General features: G+C 41.4%; 1 protein-coding gene across 1 annotated transcript; it reads right to left on the reverse strand.

The window, feature by feature from the left end:
- Positions 1 to 1,193: 1,193 nt before the first annotated feature.
- Positions 1,194 to 7,053, reverse strand: phlda1 (pleckstrin homology-like domain, family A, member 1). Its single transcript, XM_052030535.1, has 2 exons — positions 6,502 to 7,053; positions 1,194 to 3,614 (listed from the first exon to the last, which is right to left on the reverse strand). The coding sequence occupies exon 1, from the start codon at positions 6,953 to 6,955 to the stop codon at positions 6,515 to 6,517; it is 441 nt and encodes a 146-aa protein (XP_051886495.1). The 5' UTR covers positions 6,956 to 7,053; the 3' UTR covers positions 1,194 to 3,614; positions 6,502 to 6,514.
- Between the last annotated feature and the right edge of the window lie 10,049 nt (positions 7,054 to 17,102).

Raw genomic sequence — 17,102 nt, forward strand, 5'->3', positions numbered from 1 at the left:
ACCGGAGTTAACTGCAATTCCCCTACCGGCTTGAGATCAAATTTTTGCTCCCTTTATTCCTTGGAAGGTAGGAGATTGAGGGATGAGGTGTATAAAATCATGAGGGGCGTGGATAAGGTGAACGCACATAATCTTTTTCCCAGCAAAGGGGAAATAAAAACTAGAGAGTGTAGGTTTAAGGTGAGAGGTGACAGGTTTCTGAGGGAGAACCTCTTCATGCAGAGTGTGGTGCACATCTGGACAGAGGAAGTGGTTGAAGCAGATAAAATGACAACATTCAAAAGACATTTGGAGAAGTACCCAGAGAGCAGCGGTTTAGAGGGATATGGGCCAATTGCGGGCAAATGGGACAAGTTTGGTGGGCACCATGGTCAACATGGACGAGCTGGGCCGAAGGGCCTGTTTCCATGCTGTATTAAATCTATGACTAAATAGCTCAACACAAGCTAGAGACTTAAATCAAGTCCTTGCAGCTGTAACTGTACAAAACCCACAGAGCTGGCAGCATTAAGATTATATTGTAATTCTAAACATGTCCATACCCCTCCCTGTTCCTGCCAACCAACACCACCACCTCTCACCACCCCACCCAACCATCCTTCTCCAACGCAGAATTAGATCTGCAATGTGTATTATTAGTTTCAAAAACAGGAACAGTATTGAGTTTCTGTTGAGAACATACTATGAGTTCTTTGAAACTTTTAACATTTTTGAGCCTTATAATCTCCAATCGCTAATAAGCCTATTGTGTCCTCTGATGAACTTCAATTGAATCACCAAAGAACGCTTGTATTTTATTGCAATCTCCACTGACAACCCAGTCAGTCAGTGAGATGGGAGCAGGGTAAGGTATCTCACCGCAAACAAGAGGTGGCACACCAAACAAAGTCAATTTATGCAGCAAGTTTAAAGAGCAGAAGAAACAAAGCCTAAATTGGAGTTTCTCCTACTGAAAGAAAATTAATTTCTCCAGGAAAATGCAGAAAGTAGAGGAGAGTTATGTACAAATGATGTTTATAAAACTAATCTCAATCACTTACATCGGTGCAGGTACTGGGCTTGATTGACAGGTGAATTGCCCAATCACCTCCACTCTGGTTGGCAATCATGACTATATGCTGACTTACTTTCTTACAGTGCTTAATCACATCTCTCTGAAGTATTCCAGAGCCTTATATATAGGGTGGGTGACATTGTCCACTGCAGTGGCATGAGTTAAATGCTACAGCCAATATGCGCACAGCAAGAGCCCATATTCAACAGGTCTTGTGTGCGATAGCTTTGTTGCAATGCTTCAGTATTAATGGTTCATAATAAAAAATTTGTGTATGAAAATGAATAAAATCAAATTTTTAAATCAGTAACTTGTCAACATTGTTTAGCAGGGAATGTTAGTTTCTCATGTTATCTTAGTTGGTTATTACTTACAATTGAAGTTAGTTTTAGATTAAAGGCACACACAATCGTCCAGGTACAGCAATGGTTATTTTACTGGACTGGTAATTCAGAGATCTGACTGAATGATTTGGAGAGAAGTTCAACTCTGGAATTTAAATACGGTTAAATAGGAAGAGAAATGACAAGTATCAAAACACTGGATAGCCACATCAACCGATCTGGTTCACTGCTGTCTTTTTAGGGATGAAAACCCGTCATCTTACCTGCCACAGTGACACGGCTAACTCTTAACTGCAGAACGTAGCAGGCTGCTCAGTTCAAGGACAATAACTAGGGATGGCAGTGAAACCCACATCCTGTAAATGAATAAAGCAAAGTATCCTGTCGAGTAATATCTGTCAATCCCCAGAGAGGCATAAATCCGTATGGAAGATGCAAAACCTAGATGCAATAATAATATAATGTTTCCAAGCTATACTGAGATAAAATTATTAACAATATCATATTTTTATGCATTCCAGTTTTATATAATATGCTTAAGAGATTGGGAAAAGAAATAACATGCAACTACAGACTGTCCATGCATTTCAATGATTAATTGAATGCTATCTCAAGTGAATTGTATCTGCACTATTTTCTTATTGAGACTTCTATTAAATTATAGCGTTATATTTACAAATGCAACCCACTTAGAACAGCATAAAATAGGTATCAGACAATTACCCTAAAAACCCCTGGATGATTCTTAGTGATGGGCTACGATTATGAAAAAGTTCACTGTTACATAACTTTACTGTAACTTGTTCATTGTATGCAAAATTCTTTTACATGATACCACTGCATTCATCTAATAATAACTGCATTTTATAAACCAGAAAGGCCGTAGTATAAAACGAAAGGCAGAGATATGGCTGAACATTCCTTGATATGTGAACAAAACAAATTTTTAGTAATGGATATAAAACATAACCAAATAAAATCTGTATACTCCCAAAACAGCCGGAAGCAATTTATCAATTCATGGAATGTATCAGAGCCCATATAAAAATGGCTCTGATGAAAAACCTTAACTCCATTCCTCTCTCCATATATACTGCCCGACCTACTGAGTGTTTCCAGCAATTTCTTTTTTATTTTAAATTTCCAGCATTTGCAGTATTCTGCTTTTGAAAATAGCTTCCGCTGAACTTAATCATAAATGTGAGAGTTATTTACATGATATAGAAATAACTATCATTGTACTTGGCAGCTCTACAATCTTTCATATTTAGATTCTGTAACTGGACAATGAGTAAACAATATGAGAAGTCTAAGTTTCCATCTTGCCCTGTGCATTGTAGAATGACTTAATACAAGCACTATAGAGAATAGGCTGCTTCCGCTCACTCAATCGATTTAACAAAATCATGCTAATCCTCTTGACTCAACTCCCCTTTCCTATCCAGTACCCAAATTTCCTGATTTCATTGGTATATACTGATCACAGCTTGCTGGGGTTCTGTGTTTCAATAATCTGCCCTCTGAAACAGCCCCCTGAGTCACTCCATTGAAGGGCAATAAAGACTCAGAAAATTATCATTCCTCTGAATGAAGGAATTTCACACTATCTCATTTATCTTGAGACCATGACCCTAATTCTAAACTCACCAACCAGGCAAAACAGCCTTTTGGCATCTGCTATGAATAATATAAAATTCTTAGATGCCCTGACAATGAGATCACTGCTCGTTCTTCTAAACCAGAGAATATAGGCCCATTCTATTCTATGCACTGTTACAGAATAAAGAGGCTATTCACTTTCATCTAAACCACTCTGCTTCTGCTCTAGTCCTCTGGCTCCATTCTGACAAAACCCATACATTCAAAAACATCAGGCACTAAATTAAAACATCATAAATTAGGAGAATCAACAAAGGCAATAATTTATAATTACACATTCTGCATCATTTGCCCTTCGAAGATACATAAACAATAGGTTATAAATTATGTTAAAACATCCACATGACTCTGCCCAGTAATGAAATTCATTAAATCTTCTTCCTGGAGAATACTCATTGAATGTTCCTTGTCGATTTAGTCTGCTGGGTTTATAGTTTAAGCCACACCAGCATCTAATAAACTAATCTGATATCTGCAATGGACAGAGATTTTGCTTTCCATTTTCCATTCCTGTGTGCTAGATTTCAGCGCGGTGTGAAGTACCCTCCTTTTCGAACCTAAATGGGATCAAAAATTTTTTAAATGTTATTCCTAAAGAAATGAACAGAGAAAAAACTCCTGTATGTTACCCCAAGCAAATGATTCTAATTATATCTTAAAACTATTGGATGCTAAAAAGAAACCGTGGTATACACAGGTGAGATTCAACCCAATGGCCAGAGGTAACATTTTGATGTATCTCCGAATGATCACAGTGCAATAAAAATACTGCCTAAAATTAGAACCTCACAATGCGTAACTTCACACAAAACAAATGCAAAAAATTGACGGCTGAATGTACATTACTGTGCATTTATTGTATTTATAAATTGCCATATTGGCTTACAAAAATTGTATTTCGTATTTGCTTCAAGAGAAGATCGCTGAGGTAGTTATTCAGCAGTTAGATAGAATCAGAATAATGATGCTATTTATTATACTGTTGAAGCAATTGATGTTTATTTTCTCGATAAAAAGATAATGAAAATATCTCTGAATTCTTCTAGTTCACTGCAGGAAGTTAAGATAATGGAGCTTAGACTTTGGACCTTGGCACTGTGTAACTGGAAAAGAACAGAGCCCAACTTAATAAGTGCTGCAACATCGTACGGTTGATGCACTTTAGCTGTTCTTTTCCTGCTGAAGTCCACTTGTAGAACTGCTGTGTCCGAGGCTGATTATTCTCAATTAGTGACCGATCGATTAGTGGTCACAGAACCTCACTGTTGTGGAGGAGGCTGTTTGGCCAGTGCTGACCTTCCCCAGGAACCCTGAAAATGTTGTCCTTTTCAATTCCTGATCCAATTCCCTCTTGAAAGTTAGCACTGAATCTGTTCTCACCATCTTTTAAGGCAGCACATTCCAAACTAAAGCAGCTGACTGTGTGTAAAAAGACAGTCTCCCTTCCCCACTTCCATTACTAATAATCTTAAATCTGGTTTACAGGCTCACTTGCCAGTGGAAATGGTTTATCATTATTTACTGCTCAAGAATTCGGAATATTAAATCTCTCCGTAACATTCTCGCTGCAAGAACACCCCAGGTCCTCCAGTCTATTAACTGAAGCCCATTAAGTCTGACAACCCTCCACCTTCAGTCTCTTGGCTAAGTGTGAATGCAGAGTTGGATGCAGTACTTCAGAGGAGCACTAACCAGTGTGATATACCTCCATGCTGTTCTCAGGGATGTAATGATCTCATACAGTCAGTTAGAGATCATACATGCCTTTCTTTTAAAGACATTTAAAAGACTCTGTCCGTCTTCTTTTAAAAGACTGACAACAGATGTAGGTGTGTGACACAAGTGTAATGGACATTGGGAGCCTGCACATTTTTTTTTTTTACACAGATACATAACGATGCCTCAGAAAGCCGCCAGAGTTTGCATTTACAGATGCCTATTGTGATAAGTGGAATACCTGGATAAGAGAAAGAGATACTTTGCAACAGAGACACATATGGAAACAAAAGGTGAAGACTGAACTCAGAATGTGATTACACATTATAAAACAGTTTAGCAAAAGTACTGTCTGTAAGGAATGAACACAAGTTTTCACTTTCATAAAATGCATTTAATTCAGATTAACCCAGAATCAGGAATAAGTAATTATTTAAAGGTCCATAATCTTATCTTGAATTTTATGAATCACTTAGATGAAGTACAATGAGTGCAGACCCACAAGGATGCAAGTCTGTTTCATTTCAGTGCCCCGCACACATTCCAGTGCACCCAATGCTCAACCCAGAGGACAAGATCTCACCAATATGCTGCGTGAAATACCTCCCTACGCTGTGTTAACAGAATACATGCAAGCTGTACACAAATATGCTAACCTGTGCGCTAAGAGTGCACTCAAGGAGTTGACCAAACTGTTTTCTCTTACACCTTTTGGAACTTTACCTGATTAAGCTCTTGATGAAAGCTATAAGGGCCAGACACTAATACCCAGATCACCAACAGAGTCAGAACGGATGGTGACTGAAAAACAGATTCCTACCTGTATCCTCATTGTAATCTTGCAGAGAGATACATTAAAGTCACATTCTTTCCACAAGCCCATTTAAGATAGGAATATAGGAAGTAGGCTACTGGGTCTCCTGAATCAATTCTTCTGATCAATAAGTTCTGAATGGTGACCTAAATCTACAAATCCAGATTTTGCTCCCTATCCCTTAATTTGGTCTATCGATCTCAATTTTAAGACTGACAATATAGGTTGGTGTGTGCGTGGAAGAGACCTCCAGGGTTCCAGCTCACTGTAAAAGTGTCTTCCAACCTCACTCCTCACAGGCTTCTGATCTTCAGACAGCTGTGGTACCCACCGCTAAACAGAAAGAGATTTACTCCATACCTGTCAGTCCCCATATATGTAAAGAGAGAGAGAGTCATAGAGCACTACAGCACAGAAACAGGCCCTTCGGCCCATCTAGTCCATGCCGACCTGATCTTCTGCCTAGTCCCATCTACCTGCAGCCGGACCATAGCCCTTCATACCTCTCTCATTCACGGACCTATCCAAACTTCTCTTACATGTTACAATTGAACACGCATCCACCACTTCTGCTGGCAGCTCGTTCCACACTCGCACTACCCTCTGAGTGAAGTAATTCCCCCATATAAGATCAATGAAAAGTTACAACACATATGCTACTGTAATAAGTTTAAGAAAATAACCCCTTATCTTAAGTTCCTGGCAATTTCGTATGTGCGCTCTCTCTTGGTAATTTAACCCGTGGACTACACTGTGGTGGATCTAAACTGTTCTAGCACTCCCTCCAAACCCAGCACCGATCTCAGAACAATGGGAGTGGTGCAGGTCCCCCTTGTTTGGAGAGTTGGACCTGTTTGGAAGGAGGGTTGGGAGGGGAGGGGAAGGGAGAGGAGAGGAGAGGAGGGGGGTCTCACCTCTACAGGGGCATCACGCCGTGTTGTGGATGCCCACGCCGATGCCCCGCTGCGCCAGTTTCTGGCGGCTGGACTGCACTGCTTCCATGGCCCGGCGGTTCTGGTACTGCACCATGCCCAGGGTGATGAGGGCGTTCCAGCCCGCGTCCTGCGGGCACCGAAAGTCCAGCTCCCTCCTGTCTGCCATCACCACCGTGAAGTACACGTACTTGCCCTTCCTCTCCACGCAGTCCACCGTCTTCATGTCGCCGAAGCGGAGCTGCTTGGCTCCGCTGCCGCTGGCCCCGCTCTGGCTGGCTTGGTGCCGGGACGCCTCCAGGTATTCCCTGGGACGGAGGAGCAGGAGACCTTCCTCGGTCAGGACACAATGCTTCTTCTTCCACAGCTGCAGGAGTCCCTCGCTCCTCTTCTGCAGCACCCCTTCCTTCATCACCTCCCCGCTCCCCTCCAGCATGCCGGCCGCCCAGCCTTTCTTTTTTTTATTTTTTGTTGGGGGGAAAAAAAGGGCGATTCACTGGGTTGTCTCTGCAACGATGGCAACCCACCTCCGCCGCTCTGCAGCACCCTCGCTGCTTGGACCAGGCTCGCTGCCCGGCGCTCTCTGCTCCCACCCGCCGGCGGCAGCGGGAACTGCAGCCGGACCACCGGGCGACACGTGGGCAAAGCTCGGAGCTCGTCTGAAACAAAAGTGGGGGGGCGGCCGGGGGTGCTTAGGAGTGGTTACTGGCCTTAAATGCTAAGGTACTCGGGGTGGAAAAATATCGAGGGGGGGGGGGGTGGTTGTTATTAGAGTCATAGAGTTATACAGCACAAAAACAGGCCCTTTGGTCCAAGCTGCCTACCTGATTTCAAGTTCAAGTTTATTTACACAGGGTATAAATGCCATGAAAATTAGCTTTCCGCAGCAGCAGCACAGTGCATTACGAGACATAAACTTAAATTAACATAAATTATACATATATTAAGCGTGTTAGTCCTATTTGCCTGTGCTTGGCCCATATCCCTGTAAACCTTTCCGATCCATACACCTATCCAAATGTCTTTTACACATTGTAATTGTACCCATTCCCAACTTCCTCTGGCAGCTCGTTCCAGAAACCCTCTGTGTGGAAAAATTGCCCCTCAGGTCCCCTTTAAATCTTTCCCCTCTCACCTTAAACCCGTGTCCTCTAGTTTCAGACTCCCCTACCCTGGGAGAAAGATGGTGACCTTTCACCTTATCTATGCCCCTCATGATTTTACATCGGTCTATAAGGTCACCCCTTCCCCTTCTTCAGGGCAAAAAAGTCCCAGCTTATCCAGTCTCTCCTTCTAACTCAAACCCTCCAGTCCTGGTAACATCCTTGTGAATCTTTTCTACACCCATTCCAGCTTAATGATATCCTTCTTTTATCTAGACAACCAGAACTGCGCACAATATTCTAAGTGTGGTCTCACTAATGTCTTGTACATGATGTCCCAACTCCTGTACTCAGTGCCCTGACTGATGAAGGCCAGCGTGCCAAACGCCTTCTTCGCCACCCTGTCTACCGGTGTCACCGCTTTCAGGGAACTATGTACTTCTACCCCTGGGTCTCTTGGTTCTACAACACTCTCCAGATATCTGCCAATTACAGTGGAAGTCCTGCCTTGGTTTAACTTTCCAAAATGCTTCACTTTGCTCTTGTCCAAGTTGTGGCCATTTCTAAATGTTTCAGAAGCTGGAGATCAGAAATAAAGCTGGAAACTCACAGCACCTGTGGAAAGAGAAACAGTTAATGGCTCAGGTCAGAGACCCTTTGATTTAAAAGACGTGGCTTTAATTGGCAGAGAAGGTGGAGGGAGGGATGGATAGGACAAAGGTAATATCTGTGGTAGGGTGAGACCAGGTTAAATGGGTTAGCGGGGGCAGTAGGAGGGTGATTATGTTTCTTTATCTGTGTTGTGTGTTGCTTATCGCAGTCCTGTGGGACATAACCAGCAGGACAGACTATACTAATGGAGAGAGAACTGAACCAATATCACAGATGGATGACTGACAGTACCAAAGGCCAGTTCTGACACAGAAGAATTATCTAAACTTTGATATTTGAGTCCAGAAAACTGCAATGCACCCAGACAGAAGATGAGGTGTTGTTGCTCAAGCTTATTTAGGCTTCCTTGTGCAGAAGGCAATTGAGGGAGTGGGGTGGAGATTTAAAGTGGCAGGCAATGACCCACAGCTCTGCTATTAGCAACACACAATCAGCCTCTATCTGCCCCCACTAACTCATTTAACCTGGTCTCGCCCTACCACAGATATTCCCCTTGTCATCTCCCTTCACCCACCTTCTCTGCAACTAATTTGTTATTCTCACTTCTCCAGTTCTAATTCTGCGTGCCTCCAATTCTGGGGCCTTGAACCTCTGAAATATGCTCTCACCTCCAGTGGTGGCTGCCAAGGTCCTGGGCTCTGAAATTCCAAACCCCACCCCTGCCTCACTACCCTCAAATCTTTCCATAAATCTTTAAGACACTCCAGGCCCAGGCTTTTGGTCACTTGCCTCAGTATCGCCTTCATGTCATTTATTTATTGATAATGTTTCTAAAAATGCCTTGGAACAGTTTTGCCACAGTAAAAGCATTATATAAACAGAAAAGGGATTTGTTCACTGCCTTCCTTTAGCCCACAGCTCTGCAAGTTGAAGAATTACACAATTCCGTTATTTGGAATTTGCTTCCAGCACCCTTGAAGGTTACTTGTTCCAGAAGCAAAACTAGAAAGTGTTGTAATCACTCAGTAGATCAGGCAGTATCTGTTGTAAGAGAAACAGAGTTAATGTTTTGGGTCAAGACTCTGTTAGAACTGGGGAAGTGAGAATAACAAATGGGTTGCAGAGAAGGTGGAGGAAGAAATGGAGAGGACAAAGAGAATATCTGTGGTTGTCAAAATCTTGGAGATGGTGCCGTGTTTTAATGGAATTGTACAAGGTTGATGAGAAAACAGAGGATCTACATAGATATTAAAAAAAATACATACAAAAAGTATCCCATAAAAGCTGTTTAACAAAATTGATGCTCACGGAATAGGAAGGTCAGGTTTGATAAAGAAACTATCTCTAAAGGACAGAGAGTAGCCGCTTATTGTGATTGTTTTTCAGATTGGAAGATAGGAGACAGAGAGGGACTCCCCAAGAGTCAATGTTGGGATAAATTATGTGGATATTGAAATAAAGTAAAATTTCAAAATTTGCTGATGACACCAAATTTGGTGTGGCAAAGGCTGGAGATGATACCAGCTGACTGCAATAGAACATAGTCCATTGCAACCATTAGCAATAGTTCATGTGCACAGGGAAGACACATTCAGAGCAGTTAGTAAAGCACATGGGATCTTGGGCTTCACAAAAAGAGTTACTGAGTACAAAGGCAGAAAACAAAAATGATGATATCTGGTTGGGCCATAACTGGAGTATGGTGTCAGTTCTAGTCAGTTGCAGAGGAGATTTATCACAACAAAGGATTTGAACTGCAATGTTATGTTGGAGAAGTTAGGGTTGTTCTCCTTGGAGCAAAGGGGGTTGAGGAAATATGATAGCTTTCAAGATTATTACAGTTTTAGATAAGGTAGCTCGTCTCATTAGCTGATGGGACAATGAATTTGGATCACAGATTTAAGCCTGAGGGCAAAAGATGGAGGTGGAGACCTTTTTTTCTTAAGGCAGCAGGTGGTAATGTCCCAGAACCTGCTGCCTACAAAGATGGTGATGATGATCAATGATTTCAAAACAAAATTGGATAGGCACATGGAGGGAAATAACTTGCACAATCTTATTAAATGGTGGACCAGGCTTGAGGGGATGAGTGGACTATCTAATTGCATTTTCAGAATACAAACAGGGCCAAATGGTCTACTTGCCAGGTGTATGATTGGTTCCATGAATGGGATACGCCAGTCATATCGGAGATCAAAATTGATCAGCTAATTCTAAAATGCATCTTCTGGGGAAGGCAAATAAGGGATCGTTGTAGGAGCTTGAAGTTGATCAACTTAAGCAAATAAGGAGAGGGAGAGGGAATGGGAACAGGGTTTGAGATTTTGAGCAATTTACTGGCTTCCTTCCATTAATAACCACCAATGGCATATACGTATATCAGAACCATCAACATCTCAAGTCAGACACAAGAGAGGCTGCAGATGCTGGAACATTTCAAGCCACTTTTGATTTGAAAGCTATTTTACAAAAATAAATTCTGCTCGGTGAAACCGAATTCTGACAGCATCCATCATATTAATGCCAAAAACATTAAAATATTTTTTTTCCTTAAGTTGAAGCTAGAAATTTACAAACATCCTACAGTCAGCACAACTTTCCTCACCTAACAATTAAATGTTGACCAGACTTTTTAAAGCCACATTACCTAATTTTATCTAAAAGGACAGGTCATCTCAACCATAGATTTTACAGTGAGCAATGTTCTAGTTGCTGCAAAACATCCTAGCGATCAACTTACCTAGAATGTGACACTGGAAATCTGCTAGTACACATAGGAGTTAAAAAGTAGAATGCTTATCCTATCCAGGAGAATCTTCCTCTCAGTTAACTGAGGCTATTGATTTCATTCCCAGTGTTAGTGATTGAAGAAGAAACTACACCCATTACCAAAACTGGATTGGATATGCGGGCACGGGAAAGGGTGTGGGTGCGTGTAATGGCAAAGTGGGCGAATGTGACTAGAACATTGCAAGGGAGTAATGATATGGTTTCACAAGACATGCAACAGTTAATGAGATTGCGGCTGGTTCTGAACCACCTAATCCCCATATCTCTTGATTGCGGTTCGCCTAACGCTATTACAGCACCAGTGACCCGGGTTCAATTCCGGCAGCTGTCTGTGAGGAGTTTGTACATTCTCCCAGTGTCTGTGTGGGATTCCTTCAGGTGCTCTGGTTTCCTCCCACATTCCAAAAGATGTATGGGTTAGGAAGTTGTGGGCATGCTATGTTGGCGCCTGAAGCATGGCGACACTTGCGGGCTGTCCCCAGAACACTCTACACAAAAGATGCATTTCACTGTGTTTCGATGTACAAGTGACTAATAAAGATATCTTATCCATTAGGGCCTAAACTCTGTCAGTCTGAATCTCAGAACCAGTTGTGTGGATCTGATATGGACAACTTGTGGTTTAATTGACCCAGCTCTGCATTTTTTTTATATAGACATCTTGTATCTAACATAGAGCTGTAGTCCATTACTACTGTACCATTAACAGGGCATCTTAAAAATGAAGCCTTGCTTCCCCACAGGTATAATTCTCCTAGTAACTGCAGCATCCTCACAGATCCAGTAGTTAGGGTTTAATCCTGACCTCCACCGTTGTCTGCATGGAGTTTACACTCTCCCCCTGTGAATGCGTGGGTTTCCCCTGTGTATTGTTTCTTCCCCCCCACCCAAAGAGACACAGGTTGGTAGGTTAAGTGCCTCGAATGTGTAGGTGAGTGGTAGAATCTGGGAAGAGTTGATGGGAATGCAAGGGGATAGAGAATGAAATGGAAACAGTGTAAAAAGTGCTCAATGGTCAGTCCAGACTTGGTGGACTGCATAGCTCCAAGACTAATGATCAGGATTTAAGTAGAGCAGTGCTCTTAGGCTACCTGGGAAATAATTACAGGTGTAATCCAGTGCCACAATTACTTGCATATGACACAAAGGGAGATCCACCAGTATTTCAATGAGGTTGCAGTCATTTGAAGTGCAATTCTTATTCCCATAATTTCACCAATATTTAAGATTATGCAGTTGTAAACCACACAAAAAACTGCAGATTGTGAAACATTGGGTCTTCTCCCCACAGTCTCCATCTACCTACCCTACCTCCATTATTTGATTCCAATCTGTACCTTCCTTTCCTATCAGATCCAATCATCTGCAGCCCTTTGTTGCCTCCACCCATCAACTTCCAGCCCACTGCTTTTCCACTCTTCCCTCCCCCACCTGATCTCCTAATCACCCCCTCTTCACCTGGATCCTCCTATTGTTTGCTGGCTCTTACCTTACCCCATCCCCTCACCTCTTTGTACTGCCCATTTCCCCTCTACTCATTCAGTGCCGATGGTCTCGACCCAAAATGTCAGCAGTCCACTTCCTCCACAGATGCTGCCTGACCCGTTGAGTTCTTCCAGCAGCTCATTTTCTGTTGCACGGAAACCGTATTGCATCACAACACTGACCCAAAGCATAGCTCATTAGTTTTCATCCATTATTTAAGTTTATTCAGGCTGTGAATAGTGCAGGCTAAATTTTCCATGTTAATTTCTATGCACATTACAAGCAAGTCTGCATGGAGAAAATAGACATCAAATGCTTGTAATACTGACATTCAAAACTTGCTTACATCCTGCTAAGATTGGCAAGCAGCAATCAATTTGCATTATAAGCTTCCAAAAGTTGCTAACACTATTACATGTGTTTTAATTCTTTTCCTTGGAAGCCACTATGGTATTCAGGGCCAATTATTTTGACATCTTTCCTCCATCAGACCTTTGATCTACTGAAGTTGCCCGAGCAGAATCAAAAGAATTCAGATACTACCATCTTTGAAATGTGTACAAATCTCTCATGTGGTTAATTATGTTCTGACATTTCTAATGGAACATTTGAGCTGGCCATTCAGCCCTTTGAGTAGATAGTACCCTATCTGTAGCTGAACTCTAAATAGATGCTAGCAAGTGGATTTAATCACATTCTATTTGAGGTTTAACAGTTGAAAAAATATCCATTAATTGCTAAATTATTATTTGTAACCAACAAACTATTTCCTAATTACTATTAATTCCATCCAACATCAGTCTGTAGTGCAATTTTACTGGCACGTTAAGTAGCACTGATGTTTAAGGCTCAAAGAATTACTGTTAAATTAGATAACTGGACTAATTGGCTTGGTAATGGAAAGCTGAGGGTAATGATAAATGGCAATTGACAGCAATCTGTGAAATTTAGGGATTAGATCCAAGTGCACTATTTATAGCGTCAGATGTGTTCCACAGCCATGAGCTGGGTATTATTTGAAGAGGCCATGACTAATGAAGAGAACGGTTGAGGACACCACACACATTAACTAAGAATGTGCTCATTTAAGAGAAAAATAACATTATAGTGTGCCTCAGGACATGCACACAAAAAAAACTTGACACTGAGTTACAAAGGTAGCCTGCTTTTAGGGAGGACATTGCAGAGCTTTGGACTGTGGCTCCTGCAGGCACAGCTCCAATGGTGGAGCAATTGAACTTGGGAACATTCAAGTAGTTCAGGTATCTAGGAAAGTTACTGGAGGTTAGGGGGTAAAAGCCCATAGGAGGATCTGACAATAAGGCTGTGAATATTAAGACTGGCATTGCTCAGAGGTAATGGAAAAGTCTAAAAGGTAAGATTTCAGCTAATTTCCAACATTACGATTAATGAATCAAAATTAAGAAAAGCACTGTTAAGAAAAGCTGGAAATCCAAAACAATTTAGAAATATTCAACCCACATCTGTGGAGAGGGAAACAGATCAAAGACCTTTTCATTAGGAAGATCATCTTAACTCCCTGCAAATAAGAGTGCTGCTAAAATGTAAACCCCGATCATATTCAGACCATAGTGCTGAGGAGAACATTTCAGCACTTTGGAAAAAGCCAACAAAATCACATTCGATTTACTGGGGGTAAAATCAACACTTAGGTTTCAAAGCTACTTCAGGGTGGTGGGATGTAGAAGTTTAATTACTTTACCTTTAAAAGGCAAGATGTACTGAATCATCCCTTTGACAATTAAGTAGTTAGACTGCCAATTGAAGGAATGGATTTGACAAATATTTATTGTTATTCTCTGGCAAAGCAATATTCATGGAGTGCTATTATTAGATGGATTCTTTGGCTGAGGTTGAAGCTGAACTAAATGCCACTGTAGCAAGCCTGAGGATTGGGAGCAATTAAGCAAGCCAAAGTGGTCCTAAAGATTGATTAAAAGAGCAAAAACCAATCAAGGACAAACATACAAGGATCACAAAAGCAGGTTGTGAAAAGCTTTACAAATATGTAGAGATTAATGGACCTTGTATGGTAAATGGAAGTTACAATAAGGAACAAAGAAATGGCAAAATAAGTTGCATGAGTACAGAGAAATGGGGGGGGGGGGGGAAGGGGGGGGTGCAATCAGATTGATGGGATTATTCTGTTGGGAGAAAGCATAGACTTGATATACTGTTATAGAAAATGATGATACAAATAACTTCACAAAAATGCTCAGGAAAAGAGAAACTATTCACAAAAATATGTTGGAGAAATCAATGGTATCCCAGAGTTGCAGCCAGTCAAAAGGGATATGTTTGGGCCCCAGCTATTCACATTGTATCAATAATTTTAGTGGGGAACCAAATGTTCGATTTAAATTTTTTTTAAATTTAAATTTTTTAATATTTTTATTTACAGCATGGTAACGGGCCCTTCCGGCCCAATGAGTCCGTGCTGCCCATTTTAAACCCATATTAACCTACCCGTACATCTTTAGAATGTGGGAGGAAACCAGAGCACCCGGAGGAAATCCACGCAGACATGGGAGAACGTACAAACTCCTTACAGACAGCGACGGGAATCGAACTCCAATCGCTGGCGCTGTAATAGCGTCACGCTAACCGCTACGCTACCGTGCCGACTCTAAGCTTGCTGACAACATGAAGCTTGAGCAGAATGGTGGTAGCATGGCAGTTAACAGGAACAGTGGAGGTCAAGAAGACCACGAAAACCTTGAGACAACTGCTTGTAGGATTGCTAGAAAGGCAAATCAAAACCCCCGTTTGACTGCAAAAGACCTTCAGGAAGATTTAGCAGTCTCTAGAGTGGTGGTGCGCTGTTCTACTGTGAAGTGACACCTGAACAAATACGACTTTCATGGAACGGTCATCAGAAGAAAACCTTTCCTGCATCCTCACCACAAAATTCAGCGTCAGAAGTTTGCAAGGGAACATCTAAACAAGCCTGATGCATTTTGGAAACAAGTCCTGTGGACTGATGAAGTTAAAATAGAACTTTTTGGCCGCAATGAGCAAAGGTATGTTTGGAGAAAAAGGGATGCAGAGTTTCATGAAAAGAACACCTCTCCAACTGTTAAGCACAGGGGTGGATCAATCATGCTTTGGGCTTGTGTTGCAGCCAATGGCATGGGGAATATTTCACTGGTAGAGGAAAGAATTAATTCAATTAAATACCAGCAAATTCTGGAAGCAAACATCAGATAGTCTGTAAAAAAAAAGCTGAAGATGAAAAGAGGATGGCTTCTACAACAGAATAACGATCCTAAACACACCTCAAAATCCACAATAGACTACCTCAAGAGGCACAACCTGAAGGTTTTACCATGGCTCTCACAGTCCCCTGACCTAAACATCATCGAAAATCTGTGGATAGACCTCAAAAGAGCAGTGCATGCAAGACGGCCCAAGAATCTCACAGAACTAGAAGCCTTTTGCAAGGAAGAATGGGTGAAAATCCACCAAACAAGAATTGAAAGACTCTTAGCTGGCTACAGAAAGCATTTACAAGCTGTGATACTTGCTAAAGGGGGTGTTACTAAGTACTGACCATGAAGAGTGCCCAAACTTTTGCTTCGGGCCCTTTTCCTTTTTATTTTGAAACCGTAAAAGATAGAAATAAAAAGTAATCTTGCTTAAAATATTAAAGAGATGTGTCATCTTTAACTTTATGCCTTATGGAAATCAGGTCATCTTTTATTTACTTAGCTATTCACAGTAACAGAAATTTTGACCAGGGGTGCCCAAACTTTTGCATGCCACCGTATATGAAGTCTTTGATGGATATGGAAAATAGCAATGAATTTAGAGAAGCATTGACTGCAGTAATCAAAACCAGCAGCTTCTTCAGAGAGTTAAACTTCAAAAATCTACAAGACCAAGAAACTGATCATAGTTTTGCAGTGAACTACAGCCAATAATTTGCATTAAAGTAAGCATCCTTTAATATTCAAGGCAATTATCTGAATTTTCTTGTCCCACGATCAGGCAAGGTGACCAAAACATGGCTCTAATCACTAAGTTTTTTTTAGGCAGAGCATTCCAGCTGATGCCGAGTTCATGTTATAGAGGATAGAAGGTAAGACAGCAGCATTGGACATCAAGGAACAAAACACAGGGTTTCAACAGATTAACTTTTTGGGGTGTTGGAAGAAGGTAGATACAGTACAAGATCAGAAGCTAAGCTCCAGGTCTGACAGGAGACAGACTGCAAACCACCTTATTCAATTTCACAGAACAGCAAATGACATGGTTGGTAGCTGGGGCTAGAATTTGTGGGAGTGGTCAAAAGAACAAATGTAGCCTTCCCAACATTTAATTGGAGAAAGTTTTTGCTCATCAACAAATAGTGCAACACAGAAGCAATGGACTGGTTGAAACAGGTTAGTGGTGAAACAGAGCTGGGTAATGATGCACATGCGAAACTACAAGACTCAAAATCAAGTTTAAACACAGGAAGCAATGCAAAGCACAAGCATTAAGAACATGATCCTTACACATGCATACTTGGAGGTTAAGTGTTTTTTTTAAAAAAACAATCTAATTACTTGGAATACCAAAGCAGAGCTTGGC

This window comes from Pristis pectinata, chromosome 15, assembly GCF_009764475.1.
Source record: "Pristis pectinata isolate sPriPec2 chromosome 15, sPriPec2.1.pri, whole genome shotgun sequence".
Classification (NCBI taxonomy): domain Eukaryota; kingdom Metazoa; phylum Chordata; class Chondrichthyes; order Rhinopristiformes; family Pristidae; genus Pristis; species Pristis pectinata.